This window comes from Chelmon rostratus, chromosome 12 (genome assembly GCF_017976325.1).
Source record: "Chelmon rostratus isolate fCheRos1 chromosome 12, fCheRos1.pri, whole genome shotgun sequence".
NCBI lineage: Eukaryota > Metazoa > Chordata > Actinopteri > Chaetodontiformes > Chaetodontidae > Chelmon > Chelmon rostratus.
Genome location: NC_055669.1, coordinates 16,052,170 through 16,075,226, shown reverse-complemented (window position 1 = coordinate 16,075,226; position 23,057 = coordinate 16,052,170). Strand labels below are relative to the sequence as shown.

The window sequence follows — 23,057 nt, the reverse complement described above, 5'->3', positions numbered from 1 at the left end:
TGTCTAATATTTATATATTTATGGACATTCCATCGTTCAAATCATTAACTGGCTAACTACACGAATTGAAAGTACATGTTACAGGGCTCAAAGTTTGCATCATAAATCTGATGTTCAGCTGCAGACACAATTGTATTCCTCAGATTCAACACCAGGGTGCAGCCTTGCACTTGAGACAAGGCAAAGGATGTCTGGAGGGGGCTAGGTATAAAATTCATCACTATTGAAGCAGTTTTGCTCACTACGCTGATAGATTAAAGAGAACACAGCCTGGATTTAGAAAGGACATACGGTGGGAAGACTTAATTTGGTGTTGTGGTAATTATGCAAGGACCTGATGCTGTAGGTTTATCCTACTGTATAAATGCTGTCCTGTTATGGTGAAAGGGCAGGTTTGTCTTGACGTCTTTAAAAAGTAATAATAATAATAATATCAGTTTATTTGTGTTCTGATAATATTGCCTGAGCCTGATAGCAGAATTCACTCTCCTAATATTCACGTGACTATGAGATTCAGTGCTGGATGGCTGCTTTTATGTTACCTCAGATGGTGGGTCTATGTGATGAATTATAGACAATAGGTTGAGGGCAGCCAACAGTGCATTTATGACAGATAATAAATGTGCACTGCCAAACCAAGCCAATTGAAGTGTGCCGTTCTGGAATGGAAAAAGAAAGAGAAAAAGGAGTTCATAGGCAAAAATTGTGATATTGTGTCAACACTTTATTATGCATCACCACCATGCAAAATCACTGCTATGAACTTGCTCAAAAATCAAACTAGATATATTTCACACATTTATGATTTTCGATTGGCTTGCCACTTTTCCTAAAGTGACTGAGTAAAGTTTCACGCACACTCAGAAAATACATCAAGAGTGTGTATGTTGCTGTGCAAGTCACACAGAGGTTTGTGTGAAATGAGACAATGGCAAATGATCTATGGTTGAACCTTAATTCATAAACCATTGATAGTAAACACATTTTATCCAATGCCCTTACCAGTGTAAACCTTTGAATTTGAGTGATTTGGAAGTCTCTCCGTTACATCTTTTTCACTTTATCTGTAAAAAAAACCCAGATACTAGAACCAAGCCTTCTATATCTTGTATTTAATTGACAATTTATATGTAGACGATGTACATATTTGTAGACCAAATCCCTGTGCAGAGTAAATCACTTCTCAGCATCAGATTTCATGCGTTTAGCCTCATTTGTCCAGTGAAGACAATTATCATTGCTGCTGAACAGGTGTGTTTTGTAGTTAGCTACATGCTGCATTGACAGTTTGAATGAGCTCCTTTGAGAGGTCATCCAATCAGCTAAGGCAGTGTGTATTATTATTACTAATGTATCAAATAAAACAAACGTATCTGATCGGCTTGCTCCAAAAAACAAGTCAAAAAACAATACAAAAGCCACTCGACAGCAACAGTAAGAAATCTATGGAATAGTGGTAAAACTGTCTGAGTTATACATTTACAAAATATTGCAAATTGTATCATCTGTAACTTCAACTCCAATGTAATTTCAGGTTCATATTTTAAATCAGATGACAAACAAACAGTTAAACCTGGTTCACTGTTTTCAGACATGAGAATTTGAAAGGATTGGGTTTGCCACTCTGTACTAACAGTGTAGTTGTACATTTGTTTGACAACTCATATAAAAAGGCTAAAAATTAAGAAATAATTCCCCAAAGTCGTGGTTTTTATGGCACCTGTGGTATAATAGACAGCTCACTAATTCATCTCTTTACATCAGCTCACAGTATTACCTTAAATATGTGGTTGGTTAAAAAATATATCTTTACATAAATGTATTCTATGGTTGGATTCAGCCATTTCTTCAGCTTTAATTCTTCATATCTTCAGTGCTGTTTACTGTCGCCCCAGTGTTGTTTCGTCCAGTGTCTTCTACTATTGTTGCTTTTCATATTGCTCACCTGTTCAAAACACACAACAGCTCAATCCAATGTAACATAATGTAAATGCTCAACTTATAAAGCAAAGAAAGGCAAGTTAAGTGTCTCTACATAGACATATCCCGGCTCTGATTGAGTTTTTGGAGTAGCCCAGTTACGTATTTACACATGTAAATGTCATATTTCTGTTTGAGCCTTTATTCTGGTTTTGAGAAAACCAAAATATGCTACCTAGAGCACTCAAATAGAAACATGAATGCTGCGGCCTGTTTACCAGGTCCCTAATTACTGTCTGTCATGTGGGCGAGTGCTTCCCCCAGGTCAAGTTTTATTTGTATTTAGTCAGTAAAACAAAAAAATACGGAGCACTGTAATGATGATCTACAAACTAGAATTATAGTGACTGAGAGTGAAATGTTGAGAAATCAAACATCAAAGATTTCATTCATAAAGGTCTCAGCTGCACCTACTGAGACCTCAAGAGAGAACAAGACAGAGAATCTACAGCCATGCAAGAGGTTTTGTGTGGCTGCACTGGGCTAAATATTCAAACCAGCTTACTACATGATCACATTGATAATGCTAGCATGTTCATGTTTATCACATACAATGTTCACCATAAGTTTAGTCTGCTAGCATGCTAACATTAGCTACTTAGCACTGAACATAAAGCACAGCTGAGGGGGATGGGAACGCCATTAGTTATGTTCCTTGGTCAGAAACTAAGGTGTTGGACAAATGAAAATTGTTGCCTGAAGATGGTGCTAGATGGAAAAACAAAGGTTCAAAGATTTTACAATTTGTCCTCTGGGGGCCATGAATGTGCGCACCAAATTTCATGGCAATATATCCAATAGCTGGTGAGATATTTCAGATACTTACCAGTCACCCAGACTAACACAGTCACTGCTGCAGCGTCACCTGTAACACAGCATGAACACGCCCAAAACACACACGGCAGGTTAGAATAAGGATTCATTTAATAATATAAAACACACAATATGCCATCTTCTCCCTCTAATTCCATCTTACCATGCATGCTTTGTCTGATTCCTGCCTGTGCTTCAATAGCTCCTCCAACTTGAGCTCGTCCTCTAGCTGCTGCTCCAGATCGTTCTCAAAGCTCTCCTCCTCTGCCGCGCTGGCACTCCTGTGACAGATTAGACAGTTTAAAACAAGACACAAGATCAGATTGTGACCCGAGAATAATAGGAAAGAACTGTTGTTATTTCCAAGTGACACAATTTAAGAATGACAACAGTGGTCAAAAGGTCCCACCAACTTTCTTATAACAAAACTACATTTGATTCAAATCAGTGGTTTATAGAGATGTAGGATATTATCTGATGTGCAAATTATTAGGCACACACATTCATAAGAAACAAAGCAACACTACTGGGAAAGCTGGCAACAGAGCAAATAAACTGTCAGGAGGAAGCAGCGAGGTGTACCAAAGCAGTTTCTCAGGTTAAGCAGGGACAATGGATGAGCTGGGAAAGTGTAGAAGAAGACACTCATTAGCATGAGTTTTGAATATTGCAAAAAGAAATGGTGATGAGCCATTTGAAGGTGTTTCAGGTCAGATCTGACAATATTTCTGATAAGTACCGTGGTTTATATGTGAAGAAGGGGTCTGAAGAGGTTGTGGCCAGTAGGTCACCACGTCCAAAGTCTGAATCCACAGTGCTCTCAGTCTCACTTCCACCCTCTGTGGAAAAAAAGCCATAAAACAGCTGTTGTATAAAAACTCAGAGAGCAAAATAAAAGCCTTTTTCATTCCTTTTTACCTGAATTGAGTTCCTTCACCAGTGATGACATGGTGTTGGTGATGGAGTCAGCAGCAATGAGTAGGTCATTTCTCAAATTTCTCCTTGGACCTTTGAAAAAGTTTCAAAATGTGATTAAACACAGCTGCCAAACACACTTTGAAACCATGAGCAAATGCTCCCGTGTGTGACCGTGTTACCCTGAGCGAAGGCCTCCTGAACATCCCCTCCCACGCCCATGAGTGAGTCCTGAGGTGTGTGAGTCGGGGTCGTGCTGGCAGAGTCTGAGTGGATTGGTGTGGGGATGGGCCGGCTGATGGTGTGGCTGGGGGAAGAGCGTGGAGAGCCAGGACCCTGAGTCTGCAACACATGCAGGCCGTTTTAGTGTTAACTAGTGCCACTGCTGTCGGCATCTGCAGCAGAAACACCCATGCTGTAATGGCACGACTGTTTTCTTATCAAAGCAAACCTTTCACAAACAGTACAACAAATAACTCTTTCATTTTTTAGCGTTCCAATCACAGCAAAGTATCATTAAGCTGCATTTATTCAACATGCTGTTAAAACAGATGCTGTTCCAAACATTCCCACAGACCAAACCAAACAAGCTGATGCTGTCTGGTGAACACCACGTATCTCCAAACTTCAGATAAACTGAAGAATTACTGTATGTTCACCACTTCAGCTCACATTTTGGGGATACCAAGTCTTCACCTGACAACAGCAAAGTGCTTATCTGTGCAATCGCTTGAGATCCAAGTGTAGTTTCAGCCTCTTTCTGCTTCACCCCTACAGCTTGTTTCCGTTCGGTTGCATTGAGTATTTCTAAAAAGAATCCAATCACTAGTTCCTCCAGGAGGCGACAAGCATGTGGCTTCCTCATGCAGGTTTAATGGATTAACATTGATCCTCGTAGGCTAATTAGATTGATATCCTCCCCGCTTAAGCCAGTATACTAAGGAGTTCGTGTGGGCTTTGAGGAGCTCCCGTCGTCAACTGCAGAAGATATTCTAACACCAAAGGTTATCCTTCTTAGAGGGGGGTAGACATGTTGTCTTGTGAGGTGCAATGAAGCATAATCCCAAACTCAATATCCTGTTCTTAACTGGTCTGTCTGGACCTCTTGCCTGGCAGCGTGAGATACCTTGACATGACATGGCTAACCACGGGTATATGTGACATCATTTACTACAATTTGTGTGACAGAGGGCACTTTCTGATGATCCAGATGTGAACAGAACAATAGCATTTGTAACAAAGACCAGAATAAAGCACTGGAGCCTGATGTCACTCACAAATCCAGTGACAGGTCTCTGAACAGGACTAACACTAAACACCACTGATGCTGCTAACGGCTTGTTTACATGAATACATTATTCTTCATCAGATGACCCATGCTGTAGTGGCACAATTGTAAGAAAAACACAATATAATCTGGATCAAAAGGCTCATGAACAAAGCAAATCTTTCACAAGCAATGCAACAAATACTGCTTTTCGTTTTCAGTTCTCATATCACAGCACAGAATCTTAACTCTAACTAAAACCTTCACCAGCCAGTCAAGCTGCAGTTTACATCCATGTCCATCCAGACTGTTTTAATTTATGTAGTGAGGACTTTGAAGGAATTTAATAAAAGGTATTCAATGTACTTTTTTTTGGCTGAATGGAAGTTATTACTATCTTGACCTTGATTAGAGTGAATAATTTCCAGTGAGAAACAGCTGAACCCATGAGCCAGTGGTGAACTACAATGCTTCAAATATGGATGTTGCTGCAAAGCTAGAATTTGTAAAACATGGACGCTTCATGCATGACCTTTCATCTTCTGGATAATAAAATGTCATCAGTTGGTCATTTGACATTTGAACACCAGAATCTAATCTGTTCATCCTTGAGTCCAAGTGAAAGTTTGTGTCAAATTTGAAGAAATTCCTTCAAGGCGCACCTGAGATATCGCGTTCAGGAGAAAGGGACGGACATTTGTATTTACGACTGTTTTCCACGGCTATCACCAGCACAGAGGCATAAAAAACAGCTACAAACAATTCAGTTCAATGGTCTTTTAAGTCAGCAGAGAATCTCATTTGTCCTAATAGCTTAATGAGTAAGAAACATTACACACATGTTAGACATGTACGGTATGTGGAGTCATTAAGCTGCATTTATTCAACATGCTGTTAAAACAGATGCTGTTCCAATCATTCCCACAGGTCAAACCAAACAAGCTGGTGCTGCCTGGTGAACACCACGTATCTCCAAACTTCACGACTAAAGTACGCTCACCACTTCAGCTCTAATTTTGGCGATACAAAGCCTTCACCTGACAACAGTGCGTGCAATCATTTCAGACCTGAGGGTAGCTTCAGCCTCTTTTGCTTCACACTTACAGCTTGTTTCCGTTCCTCCTCCAGCTGAAAAACAATATTTCATGGCTCATGAAACAGTATTTTTTGAGTATTTCTGGAATGATCCAATCACTATTTCCTCCAGGGCGTGACAAGCATGTGGCCTCCTCATGCAAGTTCAATGGATTAACATTGATCCTTTGGGAATAATTCAGTGGTTCTCAAACTTTCTCTGTCGTGCCCCCATTCAGAATTTTTCACCCGCCCCACCCCACAATGTTTATCAATCATGAACAATGATTGGGATGGGGAAGCATATAAAATAAAATCAAATAAATAAATAAATAAATCATGGATGAGGATGATAAACATCAGCACAATAGCATCTGCAAATTCTGTTTATTTTTTATTTTCCTAACATAAATCATATTTCTTCAACTTAGTTTCACTATGTATTTTTCCCCTGGTCATCCACGCCCCCCCCATGCAGTGACTCTATGGCCCCAGTTGGAGAACCACTGGGCTAATTAGATTGATATCCTCCCCGCTTAAGCGAGTATTATAAGCAGCTTATGTAGGCTTTGAGGAACTCCTGTCTTGTCGACTGCTGAAGATATTCTCACACCAAAGTTTATCCTTCTTAGAGGGGGATAGACATGTTGTCTTGTGAGGTGCAATGAAGCATAATCCCAAACTCAATATCCTGTTCTTAACTGGTCTGTCTGGACCTCTTGCCTGGCAGCGTGAGATACCTTAACATGACATGGCTAACCACGGGTATATGTGACATCATTAACTACAATGTGTGTGACAGAGGGCGCTTTCTGATGATCCAGATGTGAACAGAACACACAGAAGCAGATATTTCACATATAGCTCAAAATCCTAAATTATATATGTGAATGCCCTGTACCTCTAATCTTTACAGGCCTCAACAGAGCTTGATTATTAAAGATATGCACCCTCTAATGGACATGCTGGGTAATTGCGTGCACGTTTCCTCATCTGCAAAGCGCAGTGCTTGCTTTACATGAGCAGAAGTGATCACCCACAGCTGGGAGATAGTGTTACACATCTGGCCATGTTGCTTAGCACCTGCCTCAAAACAACAAATGCGAGCTGCAGTACACGCGTCCATGTAGTCTTACGTAAACATGCAACTGCAACAGAACGGGTCCTGGCCAAGAAGCCAACTTGAAACAAAAGCACAACCTGGCTGTTCCCTGCAGGAAACACCATGTGTGTTCGTTCAGTTCTGTAATAGAGCATAGAAGTCAAAGAGATGAAAGGCACGTCGCAGTACCTTGAGAAGCATCATTAGCTGCTCCAGCTGCACCATGAGTTCCCTGCGACTCTCCTGCAGAGTAGACATTCTTTGTTCAAGCTCATCTTTGCGTTGCCTAACAAAGGAAACAAGGTGTATAACTCGGTGATACCATAATGTCACATCACTCCCAATGAAAGCTGTTCCATTGGTCTAGGAAAAAGGCAAGCAATTACAATATGTATGTTGTATTTCAGCCTCAGCACAAATATCTAAAATACACTGAATTGTGAGGCAGGCAGAGTTACCTGAGAAGTCGTAGCTCAGCCAGCAGAGTGGGGTTATGCTGACCCCTATCAGGTGGTGGCTGGGAGGCCTCCTCATGCTGAAGGCGCAGCCGCTGGATTTCCTGCAGAATTTCTCTGTGGCAGGCACAAACATATGCAATTACAAGGCCGGGATATATTTCAGACATTGGTATTGTATGATCTTAGGCCAGCATACAATAAAACTGCATTTTGCTACTGTGCTACACATATGTATGCACTGTCCAAATCTATGTTTAAAACTAAACATTAAACCTGCAATAACTGATGATTATTTTATTTTCACCACTTGGGGGCAGCGTAAACAAGCTGTGACAACATTTCATCACCTCGTTACTTACACATCCAGCAGACACAGAGCAACATTTGTTTGTGTCCACCTGATAAATTTAAGTCCAATATTCACTCTCCTCCAGCTCCTAAAGGCTCCTGGCTCTTTAGCTGCTAAATGCTTCACTATGTTTACCAGCTAGTCACAAACTTTGTCTGCCATTTGGCACTCAGCAGATTTGTGAAAGTGGAACAAAATAGCAAAGTTATGGGCAGGAAAGCCAAAAGAAGGAGGTGAAGACACTGCAGTCACTTTTCACAACAGCTACTTGGAGTTGTCATAGCAGGAAAAGCACTCTGTCCTGTTCAAGAATCCCTGGAAGCCGTGACAGTGAACCCATAAAGCTCTGTAAAGCTGAGGGAAACAACTGACCCCTGTCAAGCACAAGTAGTAGTGTGATACATTGCTTTATATAAAAAATCATAGCTGCATTAAAACCTACATACTTGTTTACTGTCGGCTATAATTGTACTTTGGTCTCCACTTTGGTTTCACTATACACTATTATTTATTGATCTGATTTTAATGTTAAATTCGTTGATACTTTCTGTTATACAGTAAATCTTCTTAACTGTTCTTCTTTCGTCTGATCCTATTTTACTTATTTTAAGCCATTTGTAAAGCACTGAACTGGCTACTGTGCAGGAAATATAGTAATAAATAGCCTTGCATGGCCTATAATATACAAAGCATATATACAGTTAATTACCTCCTTAAAAACGTTAATATTTAGTAATGAAATATCATACCTTTGTTAATAATCAGAGTAATAATAATAATAGTTTTCAGTAATAAATGTGCTTTGAGGTGTGTTTGTTTTGTCAGACCAGGAATTCTTTTATTCTCAAGGTGAATTTCTGGTTGTGGAATAGAAAAAAAGAAGAGAAAAGACAAAGAGAAAATATCTGAACAGCATCACCAAGGCAGTCATCCCTAACCTGTTTTTGCTCTCGAGCTCGGCAATGAGCTGTCTCTGCTGTTTGTTGGCATCCAGAGAGCAGGGCAGGTCTGTGGGGACCCTCTGCTGTTGAGCCTGTTGGTGAAACCAAGCAAGAGACATCACGTGAACTGGCTGTACCTCTGGATGATGTCACCCACCACCTTATCTCATATCTCACAGGGGAGGGGGACAAAACAGTCAAGTCACCAGCCATCCATCAAGAGCTGATCAGAGCATAACCAGGCATACAAGTCAGGTTAGAAATGATCACCACCTGTAAATCCTTTCATCACCTTAGCAATAAAAGGGACTGAAATCCCAAAGGTAGGGTACTTTCTCCTCATCAATGACACATTTTTGGCAGTGGACACAGCTGAAAGTTGCCATGATATTGTGCACAATAAATGTCTTATGGCATTCATATATATAAAATATCTCACCGCAGCATCTGCAGCCAGTCTAGCAGCATAGCGGGCGATGAGACTGTGCTCTTCATCCTGATGGTTACTGCTCTCCAGCAAACTAATCAAAACGATAAGAGATGGGACTCAACAACATGAAAACAGTTACTTCACGGCTACAGCAGATGCAGTAAAAAAAAAATGCAAAACCCCAAGAAAGTTTAGTTTGGTCAAGAGTCAGATTAATTCTTTGGCAGGAAAGCTTCATACGTTCTACAGCAGAGGCCTGCATAATCATGCTAAGCTACTTATGTTAAACCACAAAAGCAGGAATGAGGTTAGGTTATTATATAAAAGTGGAGGTGAAGTAATCATTCGCTTTGTATTTAAAGACCCGGGGGGTTATTTGTACAGTCTGATGACTGATACAGGGAAAAAAATATGGTTATGTATTTGCAAGCACACATACAGTAAAAGCACTCAAACAGGAAGATACTGGGGGGGGTGGGGGAGGGGCTATTATATATAATGTAATACAGATAGCCAAAATGATAGATGACAACCAGCATTAAAAAGCACACACACACAAGCACATTAGTGCACACACAAACACACAAAATACAAGCATCCCTATTTTCATGGGATGAGGAGAGAATACGCCATATTCCCAGTGATAAAATAAAAACCAGTCAGCGTACACACCACTTCTTTTTGTTTTTAAAGATTTATACAAGAGTTACTGGACCAAACACACCAAACTCATTTTAGAGATTACCTTATAAGAAGGCAGTCAAGTCTGAGGAGAAGCTAAATGATTAACAATTAGGTGCCAATTAATGAAGTAATCGCCACTCAGCATTTTAGTTCTACAATTTTAACATGACAAATATGAAACTATTTGCACTTTTTTCTTTCTTTCTCTAGAAATTACAGTTATAACCACTTTATGATTGTGAAGTGTTGACCTTAATATTAAAAAGTCATGTGTATGCTTTTAAAGACTCAAATGTGAAAAGCATAGTTTCACCTTGGACTAAAATCCCTGCTCTCTTGGTAGAAATAAACCCTGATTGACCATTTTGGATACAAATCAGACAACTGTTGCTGAATAACAATGTTGAGGTGACTGGTCTGTAAAGCTGACAGCATGCAGCGTTAGGGCTGTAAAACACTCAGAATAAGGTTAGGTTAGGGGAAGGATTGCGAGGTGGCATTTCAGCAGAGTTTCCACTGGTGGTTGGCAGACACAGCACCACACCAACTAACCATGTTTTGGGGTTGTTTTGGAGTAGATTCACATAGAGGCCAATCAGAGCATGTTCGTCAGCAAGTCTATCAGCAACATCGAGGTTGTAGTTCAACCTGGAACAGTGCAGGGTTTAACAAAACATAAAACATTACATTTCACAGGTGACAACAGAGAGACTGGGGGCGAGACAGGAGAGGAAGCAGAGCGGGAGAGGGAGCGAACGTAACAAAAGAGGAGAGGAGGAGAGAGGCTGAAAAGCAGCCATTCATGGGTGACTAGAGAGAAACAAGGCCATATTATGTTGGGGAGAGACACCACTGATGAAGGCTAGGAGCACGATTAAGGACATGCCCAGAAAAAAAAAAAACTCTACAAGCTACATGCACTGTTTACATTCTACAAGCATCAATCACTCAGTGCTTTATTATTAAAACTACTGAAAGTCATTATTTTTTAGTCAAACAATCTACCCCCTAAGATAGGTTATGTCAAGCATGCACAGTCTTTTTGATGTAGCTCCTATATTTATAGAGGCTCTACACCTGCATCACAAACCCCTATAGCAACCATTCCTTCTGCCAAGCTGCAAGCTGGGACCATAAAATGTCTCAAAACAGCAGCTACAACAAAGAAAACAATGCAGAGAAAAATTCAAAATAACATAAAAAAAGGAGCATATTGTCTTGACAGTCCTGTTTCCAACTTTAGGTGGAACTCTTGTTTATTCGCTTCTTTAATCCAAGCTCTAATGCATTTAAAGTTGTAGCCAGTGAACCTGAAAAATTGGCATTTTGGGTTGTTAACCAGCAAGCTAAAAAAAAAACATTAAGCTAATTTTATTACTAATTAAATGAAAAAACATTTAGCTACCAGCTACTGACCTCATTATGATGGCTGCTATACATGCTAGTCACAAGCTAACGTTTAGCAGAGTTGTAATGATCTTAACACACAAATTAGCTTGTTGTGTTTGCAAGAAGTTGCGATATGTTGTAGCGCACACACAGAGCGACATTAGCATTAATTTTGAGCCCTGTTTCTGTCCACCTGACAAATGCAAGTCCAGTATTAGCTTCTTCTTCTATGTGGCTCTTTAGCTGCGAAATGCTCCACTATGTTCAGCTAGCCATTACCTTTGTTCCCTACATGTATTTGGTGATGGACAGATGGACAGTTCTCTTTTTGCAGCATGAGTAAATCAATAAAGCAAGGAAGCTGTGGGCCACAAAACCAAAACAGCTGAAAGATGCAAAAATCCCCTATGGATCTGTGGGTTTGCCACCCATTTCACATCACACAGTCATTTAATCCATTGTTGACATAATGTATTGGTTGGTGCAGCTTTAATACACAGTCTACATTACAAAGTGGGAGCATGAGGTTTGAAAGATGTGGCCACTTAGGAAGTTTATTGTGTTGCATTATGGCAAATGTAGTGTCTAGGTTTTTTTGGAGCTTAACCAACATATGGGACTATGGATAAGAATATACGAACAGCACATGTCGCCATCACTCCTCCAACTTTACGGAGGTACAATACTTAAGTCACTAACTCAAGTGCCCCTTTAACTTTATATTCCAACTGTTCAGTCAAATATGTTATAAGTTTTAAATTGTTATCAGGTATTCTCAGGTATTGTTGTGCAAAAGCTAGTCAGTCAACCTCCAGAGGGCCCCTAAATCACCTAAAGGCCCTTTATTATATGGTGTTTCAGCCTGTGCAAACAGTAACTGCAATGTCAGAAGCTCTGATGTGCACATCAAGAATAACCTACAGAACGCCACTCACTCATCACATCTGTATGTTTTTCTATAAGCCTGAGTTATGAAAGGGAGAGGTGTTCCCAAAAGAAACACTTTCTTCTGCGAGCCCAGGTGCAGAGGAGCTCAATGGCCGTTTTTACAAGAGAAATCAGGATCAGCAATACTTTCATCCTCCAAAATACAACATAAATAGCAAATGAAAAAACAAGCTATCCCCATTTCATCTAAACATGTTCACCAATGAGCCTGGGAATGTATACTATCTAACTGCAACAGCTAAAGCAATTCAAAACGTTAGAAAAAAGTTAAAACCAATTTCTATGTGAATGAAAAAATTGCAATAGACACTTAAAAATAATTGCCAATGATCTTTATGATGCATGCTTCATCTAACGTCTTTGAAATAGGCCCTCGAGTGCAATGTAAACCCCTGGACAACTGGTTCGCTAATAGTTTCTTTAGGACGGATAAGCATCACGCATGCATTTGAGCTACAAAGACATTCTCATATGCACACCTGTGTCACTTACCCTTTCCCTTTCAACAGATATGGAGCAGCCACAGTCAAGGGCTTTCTTTGCTCAACATCATTATTCTTGCTGTAAGGCAAGACATTCAGCACAAGAAACCACAAAGAAAAGGAAAAGCACGGTGATACACAAAATGTTCGCACAAGCGCACACACACACACTTTGGGAAATAAAGGAAAAGAAAATAAAGGCTGTGTGGGTCATGGAGTCTACAGGGCATGGGGCCTTTAGGGAGCATGACAAACTGAAAAGATCTGCAGTAAAATCCAGGACATCCATTGTTCAGCTGTTGTACTCACTTTTTGGTGGAGTAAGGGTTCCCTGATGTCGGCATGGAGTGGGAGAGTGAGTAGTCATTGGTGATGTTCACCGGTCTTGGTGGCCTGTACAGGAAACAAATATCGTTTTAATCCAAAAGTAATGTTTTTTTTATATTAAAGGGACACCAAATGCCCCTGCCTTTTTTCTTTTGTCTTTTGTTTTTTTCAATCCTGTGGATTTCCTCCAACCTTTTAATCTCTGACTTTCCATTTTGGTAGATGACCTGCCGTACATACAGTTTATCAGGCTGTGGCAACAAAGTCAGATATGATTAGTTCTGTAGAGTGTGGCACAAAATGAAAACATGCAATGGGTGGAGGGAGTGAACCCGTGAATCAACAACACAGGAAGTGTTTAGACAGAAATTGACAACAGTGACTGTCAGCATGCTAGGGTGGAAGGGACTCGACAATACTGTATATGATTAGGACGATACAAAGGATTCAAATCTACAGTAAGAAAAATGTACAAAGACGCATTTTGTGATGTGTTAAATAATCAAAGCAAACTCACCACGTATCTCTGGGAAACGTATAGAACAAGAAAAGGAATGATAATTATTTATTACAATCAGCCCAGAAAAGAGTGCACAGTCATTTGGAGAAAATAAACCCAGCTGATATTAATTTATAACAGATATACCGGTATAAGCACATTGTGATATAAGGTGATATGAATCACCTGGTGTACATACGAATATTTTTAACATTGCGAGATCCTTCGTAGAATAGCATACATCTTAAAATCCAGTAGATGACAGTAAAGTTCAAAAGTGACAAAACATAGCCAATTGTAGAAATACGATGATTCACAATCCACGTTCACGGGTGCCAGTAATCCTCTGAGGCAGCCGACACATGTAGCTGCTCAGACTTCCTACAGAAAGCAGCTGTTATGGAGCTCTCAGGGACAGCGGTTTCATGGGAGAACCGGTACAATGATAGGAACCCTATTTTTCCCAAACTGAGGTGTGGCTTTGGAGATGTAAATACACACATATCATTCAAATAATTATACTCTGACTTACATTCAAATGTGAACTGCTCGCAATGAACTCCAGCATGGATATTAAGGAAAAATATTTGAATTTTATGCTTCATGAGAACAAGCAATAATTTAGAAGTGCATGATAAATACACAGCTGAGAAGATGAGGCTTCAGCTAAGCACAATCATATCGTGACATACTTCTAATTTTTTTTAAATATACTGATATCAGTTTTGGCTGCAAAAATCCAGTTCTGGTTGGGCTCTAAAATTGACATTCAGTTCTAGAGAACTGGCTGCAATAAGCGGAATCCGTTTGGCTGTTTAAGGGTTATAAAATACTGCAACTACGAAGGGAAGAACTTCAATTTTTACCTTCAATTTGGAAGTTGGGGGAATATTTTTGTACCAGAATTAGCCTTATGCTACTATACCTGATTTAGCCTTTAATAAGTGCTACAACATCTGTGTTTGTGTAGGCTTTTGCTTCATTATTCATAGAACAACACAAGCCATCAGTCAAGTCAAGGAAAAGGAAGAGGCAGTGTTGCAGAGTACAATCATTCCCAAGGCTGTAATTAAGCCTCATTGATCAGTTGACCCAAGAGATTGACTGGAATCACTTCAGATTTCGAGGCAGCTACAAGATAATTATCAGCTCAGGGATGAAATCAAACATTTGGAAATCTGAACCTGAAGTCGGAAGGCTCTGAAAATAACACAACCTTCTGACTGCACGAGTGCAGAACTGGATTCCTCAGTTTCAGTATAGGAAAACAAGCAAGATGACAAACTTACACAATATGAGCTAGGTTGAGAGGTTTGTCTGGCATTTCGGGAAACATGGGGTGAAGAGGTTCTCTGCTGGATGCACAGCTCAGTGACTTACTGAGGGCATGGGATAACTTCTTAGCAGGCGATTTCTGGGGAGAAACACAGGAGTCAGGTGCCAATTCTGAGGACTCTAATTCCTTTTCAAAACGCATGGCGTCATTACAGTAAAACTGCCACCTGCACCAAGCAGTCGGCATCCTTACATTGTGGTGTGCAAAAAATAGTGGCTATGACTGGTCTAGTTCAGACACACCTCCCTGAGCCCGCCCCTCTCCTCCTCCCCTCTCCTCTCCTTACCCATGACGTATACTCCTTCATTTGGTGCTGGTTGCTATGGGAACCGCTGGCATGCCCCCTCCAGAAGCAGTCCTGACAGAGCTGGTAATTATGACATTGCTGGCAGCGGTAGCGGAAGCCCATCATACTCTCAGTATGGCAGTAGGAGCACTCGACCGGGTGAAAGACTGCAGGGAGGAGGGGAGGGGTCAGACACACACATGCATAGAGATGGACAGGCACATGCACACAACCAGATGTGATTGTAAACCCAGATATTTTGCGCACTGCAGCGAGCACAGGATTAATTTCCAATTAATTTAAGGACAGATGTGCTATTGAGTCTCTTTTGACGACAGCATTCATCTCATTTTAACCGCACAAAGCAGCGCGACTCCAGCGTGTTGTGTACGTGTGAGCTGTGACAGTGCTTCTCCTGCTCACTTGGAGGTGACTTGTGATGATGAGTGCATCACAAATGCGCACAAACACACACATGCTCATACTCAGGGTGTAAGGTCCCTATGGGTCATCATCACTGGAGGTGTGCATGCGTGTGTGTATCCTCGTACGTGTCTGCTCGACTGATTGTGTGTGTGGTGACTCAAGACTATGATGCAAGGCTGAACTTTACATCCTCCCAGCCCTGCTAGCTTTATAAATATTCTGTGTGGTGTCTCACCGTTCTCCACGTTGGCGAGCCGATGCATGAGCGGTAACCACACCAGACACTGAGGGGGCGGGTCTGACATCAACGTATCCAGGAATGTATTGAGGGAGACCTTTTTCTGTGGACGTTTGGTGCAGAGGAGAAGTGAGATTCAACTGCAAAAATCCTCCACATCGTCAGTGCTAAAACACAGATTCACGGATATTACACTCTGGTTAATGAACCTTCACCTGCTGTGCAAAGCATGTTCTTGCAGCTTGTTCAGTGTAACCAAATGAAGGTCCCTCAAAAACCGCCATAGGTAATTTGAGAACCTCCCTCAGAAATTGGTCAAACTGCGGGTACACCATTATTCCAGTGGAATCTGATATCTGTGAAAAAATATCTGGGAACAATGCGGGGAGACATTATACAAATGAATCAAACTAATTGTCAGTTGCCACCACAGTCGGCTAATTACAGTATTACACAATACAATTATCCCACTTATTTGAAAACAAATCAGAGTAAAGCAGTTATTCAAATCAATTGTTATATTACACCAGCAACACAGCCCTGCTTTTTTCCCCTTCACGAGCCATTGCGACTGCTCCCACGGATTTTGTAGATTATGTAATAAACTCTATCCTTCAGATAATGAATAATGACTTCTCCCAGCCATGAAGAGCTGGGCCAGGACTGCTTCTTCTTTTAGGAACAACAGGCGAAGCACAGACAGAGATAAAGATAATACAGACACTAATAAGCTTGTATTATAAATTTCAAAGCAGTACATTACTTAGACTAGAAATTGTATGAACTTTACAAAGACAATTAGCTGATTTATTGCAGGTAAAATAGGTGTTTTTAATTCCATTTTTCACAATTACAAGTAAAGTAAGGATTTGTTGTGCTGCTTACATCTTAATTTATCCAGAATTTTCCCTCCACAGATGCTTGCTAGGGCCATCTTCGCAACAAAGACAGATATCTTGCCATGGCCCTCCCTAAAAGGAGCAAATAAATTTTACATTATGGTCATAGATTCTTTTAAATGGAGCTGTCAAGGCCTAGAATCCTATGAACTCGACTGTTTTTCTAAAAAGCACAACCTTTTAAAGGCAAATATGAATTACACTGACCATTGTTCTACAAAATGTTTAGCTTGGCTTTTAGCATTTCTTAAAATATAGACTCTACAGGCACGTTGTGACATTATGAAGGTAAATAGTCTGTATTTTCCCTCCACTTCCGCAGACACTTCAGAGTCACATTTCACACTACATTAGCTCACGTCAAAACCTCAGAAGTGAAAGTACACAAGCAGCAGCCGCCTGTCATGTGACATGTTAACTCACGGGTCATAGGCTGCCAGCAGGAAGTTGAGCAGCAGGCTGATGGACTGTTCCACGCCGATCTGATGGGTGGTGGGCATGCGCTTGTTCAGCTGGTAAAAAATGGTGGACAGTACCACTTCCAGACGAGCCACAGAGAGGTCAGCGCTGAGGTTCATGGTGTTGATGCCGCTCTCTCGGAAAGCCTCAATGACATTCCAAATGTCAACCAAATGCACTGGAGAGCAAACAGGAAAACTGAACATAAACAGCTATGATGAGCACAGTGATGTAGCTGAATGTACACTGCATCATACTCACGATTGCATTTCTTCTGCACAAATCTGAGTTTGCAGGCTGTTCTGTATGTCGATAATCGTATGGAATCCAAATCTTGAGCCCCTGAAGGAAGAGTAACTCGTTAAATAACACGGGAAGTGTCAGTGCAAGTTCATAGATTATGTGGCGGGAGAGGGTATGGATGCCTAAAGCATTCAACGTTATGGCACACTATAACACTATGAAATAAGTAATCATATGAATGAATACAGAATAAAAATGTATTATAACATTGTAAACATTATTTTGAGAAATAACCAAATAAATCTACAATAAGAAGTGCGTCTTTTATTGGAGGTAATTTTTCTTTGTTTTTGTTTTCATATAAGTCTGTTTATTGTACATTATTTCATAATGTAACTTTTCTCACCAGGTGTAATACATTTTGATGTGTCTATCAACAGCACACTCAAAAAAAAGCATATTTTAGTATGCGTACCGACTTTGATGCTTACTCATTTTTTTTATTATAAACATAAGGCATACTCAGAAACTGGGACACAGTTTAAGACTTGGCATTATGAAATAAAATAGTCACAAGGAAACATGGCGATGTGAATTAAAAACAGACTTTGGGAAAAAGGATATTATAAAGTATATAACTGGATAAAAAATGAGCTACAATGAACAAGAATTACAATGAAAAAGCACTGAATCTTAAAAACGAAATGTTATATTTTAACATTTCATGGTTGTATTGTGGTTATATTTTGTCCGCATTTGTTAATATGATTTTTTTTCTCTACACTTTGGGTCATGGAAGTGTGCCTCCACACTATTTAAATAGTGAGTGAGAATGAGGTCATACTGGTGTCTGTCTGTGTTTAAAATCAATCTAGTTGACACTAGTGGGGACACTCGATCTTCAGGCCATTTGCTTTACATGAAAGTTAGAATTTGCCATTTTTATGGTCAGTGAGTAGAACGGTGTGGCATGGATCGCGCCGGGCTGTGGCTCAGAGCACTTACTCATCTCGACAAACAGTTGCCTTCTATCTGCCATGTTGTCACCGCTCTGCCCGTAGTCTTCAATCATTCTGATCAAGAGGAGAGAAAGTCATGTCAGAGCCTGTGTACCCCTGCTTTCAACAGAAACAGTTCCAGGTAATGCACTGGTTAATCGCTATTCTCTCCCTATTGCTTTCAGTTTTATTCTGTATGAAGTATCTACTGAATTGAACTGTTTTTTGCAAAGCATCAAAAAGCACTACTGTGTAAAAAGAATCTTCAAAACACTCATCACTTGTTTAACATAGTAGACGTACTGTACTGTACTGTAATAACATTATGTCTATTTGTTCACTTTATACATTATACATGATGACTGTTTACATATTCAATTCAATGTCTCCTAGGATACTTATGAACAGTTGCCATGAAGCATTAGTTGTTACTTGTTACATCATACTATATATATTACATATAACATTGCATCACATATACTATGAAACTCTTTTCAGTGCACACATTGAAGTAACTGCTAGGATTGTATTACACTGTGATTGCACCTTATATGATTACATGTGACTGTTACTAATTGATTGACATGACATGATCAGGTAGCAATTCACACTGACATTGGCCCCAAGATCTCCAATGGGCCCAAAGGCTCCAGGTTCACTGTGTGGAAACTGGCCACAAAGCCAGTCGGTAGCTAGTTAAATAATCAAGCTAACATTAGCTCCATGAGTTGGTTGAAAACTCTGGCTGACTTTTGAAAGCTTCCAGTTGACATCTGAAAACCTGTGAAGAGGGGTCTCAAATATGCACTTGATGGCTAAATACATGATAATGTGCTAAAAGCTCAGTGTTCCTGGGTAAAAAGTTAGCATTTTCACCGTTTGATGACCCATGTAGAAGATGGAAATAACAGCATTGCTCTTGCATTGCAGTGTGAGCTAATTAGCCCTAGCATTATGTGTATAACAGCTGCTGGAGCATAAACTTCTCTAAATCAGCAGCAGCAGGTTGAGCCGCTGTTAGCTTAAATTTTAATAGCACCCAGGACCAGTTGGAGTTCCAGAGGAATGCTACACAGTGGATGTGTGAGTTGTTAACGGTGCTTTTCTTTTAAATAGTCTCTAACAAAACAAATTCATGTAGCTAGCTGGAAGTAAGATTGGTTACCACTGTATGTGCAAAGAAGTTAGCCAGACATGCTAACAATAGCAGCTTCAGTTAGAGCAGATAAACATACTGACACCATTGCTCCTGTGATTTTTTGGGGTAATACCATAGAGGTACCCTTAGAAAATAAGGCGTCCATTACTTTAGCTTATATTGTTCCCTAAATAAATGTACACTTAATTAAACTACTAAAAATGAATTATTAAATACTAAGTGGGGGGCAGCTCATTTTACCCCAGGGCCCCATAGCAGGTCCATTCAGCCCTGGTAAATACACATTGACCCCGCTTTTTCAGTGTTTTTTTAAAAGTACATTTGCAAATTGAATGTAGCACACTACAGTGCTTATCAGAAATGTGAGAGGGGGGGCACAGACAAACTTTAAGTAAGACAAGGACAAGACTTTCAAAGGGGCAGAGCAGCAGAGAGAATGCTCACACCATGCCTCACTGCACTCTGTCTGAGGCAATCTAATACACCTAGTCATGTGGTTTGTTGCCATGGCAGCAAAGATCCCAGCCGCTCCATTCGTAAAAACATAGTGCTAGTCACCCCCCCCCCCGACACACACACATACTCTCACACATGCGCACACACACACATCTCCCACTGCAGACTAGCAAAGTTTGAACAGAAAAGTTTTTTCTCAAGTTAATATCTTTTATGATATAACGCTCGGTGGGATGATAGTTGAGAGCACAGTGGCAGTTCTTGGGCGAATGGTTCGAAAAACAGTTTTTCTGCAAGACAATCATCCAGGCATGGTATTTCAAATTACTTTGACAGTAATTGGGAGACCCAAATATTATGCTGCAGAGACCCATGGTGTGGAAATTAGAATTCACCTAGTGTTAAAAAGCAAACAATAGCATACTTTTTCCCCTTGCTATCCTATCTCTGATTCCAGTCAGTACAGGCATTCACTTATGGAGCTCTACGAATCTTTAAAATCCAGTTTAAGAAGGATCTATTAAGATTAAGATCATAAATTAACCTGAAATTATAGAATCAAGTGCAGTATTTCAGGAAATTATGTCACAACAGAGAAATATTCTACAATAGAAAACGAAATTATAACTAATTATTAATGGTATATTATCATGACAAAACAGAAGATCCACATGAGAATTGAAATAATCTACATTTTAGTGTTTATATCATAAAGTAATGTTGGAAACGACAACTCGGTAAAAGCTTAAGAATGATAAGTGAGTGTTTCATCAGGCAATGATGAATGCACCTACAACTGTAAATATCAGTTATAGATGTATACACAGCAATGACAGGCCACTAACGGCAGCCAGTAGTCCAATGTCATCTAGGTAGTAATGGATATGCAAGTCCATTTATTAATTACAAAAGGAGTGAATGTAAAAGCGTACACAAATATACACTATTTTTTAGGTTAACATTGGCATCCTTTGCACCTCACAAGCAAACACATCCTGAGTTCCAGCCACATGACCTTCTGCGGTCTGCCTTCAGTCTCAGAAATAACTGGGAATGATACAGTCTATTGCAAGAGCAGATATTAAACCAACACAGCCAACACAGACTGCATGCTGGTGAAGGCAACAAGATGATCAACATACCTTTCATAAAGCACCATGGCTGTGCTCCCTTCCCTTGCCTAAGCTGAGTTTCACAAAGCCAAAGCCTCCGTCTGGAAACAACAGTACACAACACAAACTCCTTTCTAACAAGGAAATATTACAACAAAAGCAGCCCAAATGGATGGGGCTGACTGAAGATATCTGAAATTAGAAACTGTCAGCTAGGATACAGCGTGTGCTGTCTCTATCTTTAACTACAAATGAGAAGGCTCTACATTCTTGTACAGCTTTACTGGCTCTCTAGTTGCAGACCCCAAACCTCATTCCTGGCATGTGCCCAGCAAACATTACTCTTTCTCTGTGGCACTGTCACATTGGCAGCATTAGAAAATAACTGCCCTTAAAAGAGCAAATCATCGTATACCATTAACATTACAGAGAGACTGGTGGGGGTAAGCGCTGCCAAAAGCAAACCAAGGGTCTCACAGTAATGACTCACTCTATCTTTTAATGCTGCACAGACTTCTGTTGGCCGAATACTCAACTGCATGTCAGGCCGGGAACAAAAAAATGCCTTATTAGTTGGTTATTTACATTATGAGTCTATTTCTGCAGCAGCTCAATAAAACACAGTAGACAGTGCTGTTAACTCATGTCCTCCTTAATGTATTTGGAACAGACTGTCATGCAACATTTCCAAACACAAGCACTAACTTGAGTTAGAGAGCAATCTGTGTTTGGCCGGCTCGGTACAGTACATCGCAGCTGTTACCACTGATTGGCCAGAGTTATTTTTACATCACGAGACTATAAACTACTCTGGCATCCGATCCCATCCCCTGACAGGAATAAAAAAGCTGCGCCATTGACTTAAGGTTAATCAGCTGGGGCTCAACACAGCCAGAGATGTTGCGCTTTAGTGTTTGCTGTGTAGGTAGTGAAACAGTCTTCTCTTCATGTCTGGTACCAGCCAGTGATGTCTGCTGGAGGGCCCTCTGCTCTCTGTCCCCTGCTGATGATCACCATGGTTTCAGCTGCAAAAAGGCCAAAACTTTGGGACCCTGATGTTAAAAGAGAGCGCAGCTACAAATTTAGGGTTTGCTGGTGTTGTGATTTTGTTTACAACACTGTTGAGTTCTTAGCACAAACTAAAAGAGGTACATTCACTAAAATGTCAAAAATACAGTAAACACTGAGAATAAAGGCAAGCGCATTGTGTTTCCCTGTGCAAATGTGTGATGTGACTGCCAGCACGGAGTTACATTTGCATTTCAATCACAAGCTTGTACTCCTGGGCATAAACAATGTCATGTTGCCTTCAAGACATTAAGAAAAACTAAATTCCACTACAGCAATACTGGCCAAATGTGAAAGGGCAGAAAGAAAGGCAACAGGCACCTTGTGATAAATACTCAGTTCAGGCATCACCTGTCACCCCAGAGACACCTGTGTGTAGCTACAAGAGACAAAAGATCTCATTGTTGGGGAAATATCTACCTGCACGACTCCGCTTCTTGTATTTTTATCCTCGCACATCCCTGTTTTTGAATCGCTGTAACTTGAACGGAAAACTCAAAGTGACAAAGTAGGTTAAGGTCGCTCCTCCACTGCTTGCCAGCCTCCAGCAGCTGCAGCAGCGCACTTGCAAAAGACTTACCAGTATTTATTTCGAGGCATGTCATGCAACATCACTGTTTTCCACCCCGGAGTGCGACGGCCGGTCGTGTCCCGCGGTGCGATCAGGGTTTCTTTGGTGTAGGCTGCTGCATCACTGCACGAAGCGGCCGCTGTTGTGC

At 40.5% G+C, this 23,057-nt stretch overlaps 1 protein-coding gene across 5 annotated transcripts; it reads right to left on the bottom strand.

Annotated features, from left to right (window-relative positions):
• Positions 1 to 798: 798 nt before the first annotated feature.
• On the bottom strand, positions 799 to 23,057 carry dtna (dystrobrevin, alpha). Of its 5 annotated transcripts, none has more exons than XM_041949594.1 (23): positions 22,919 to 23,057; positions 18,551 to 18,618; positions 17,564 to 17,644; positions 17,267 to 17,480; positions 16,830 to 16,915; positions 16,160 to 16,314; positions 15,942 to 16,047; positions 15,281 to 15,447; positions 14,948 to 15,072; positions 13,142 to 13,225; positions 12,843 to 12,911; positions 10,566 to 10,661; positions 9,339 to 9,420; positions 8,897 to 8,991; positions 7,610 to 7,723; positions 7,341 to 7,437; positions 6,080 to 6,103; positions 3,891 to 4,050; positions 3,712 to 3,801; positions 3,533 to 3,632; positions 2,957 to 3,074; positions 2,807 to 2,845; positions 799 to 1,945 (listed from the first exon to the last, which is right to left on the bottom strand). In XM_041949594.1, the coding sequence occupies exons 2-22, from the start codon at positions 18,615 to 18,617 to the stop codon at positions 2,828 to 2,830; spliced, it is 2,148 nt and encodes a 715-aa protein (XP_041805528.1). In that variant the 5' UTR covers position 18,618; positions 22,919 to 23,057; the 3' UTR covers positions 799 to 1,945; positions 2,807 to 2,827. The 5 variants fall into 5 exon arrangements, with proteins under 5 accessions (XP_041805528.1, XP_041805526.1, XP_041805529.1 ...); XM_041949592.1 differs by lacking the exon at positions 22,919 to 23,057 and adding an exon at positions 21,301 to 21,398; XM_041949595.1 differs by lacking the exons at positions 6,080 to 6,103; positions 22,919 to 23,057 and adding an exon at positions 21,301 to 21,398.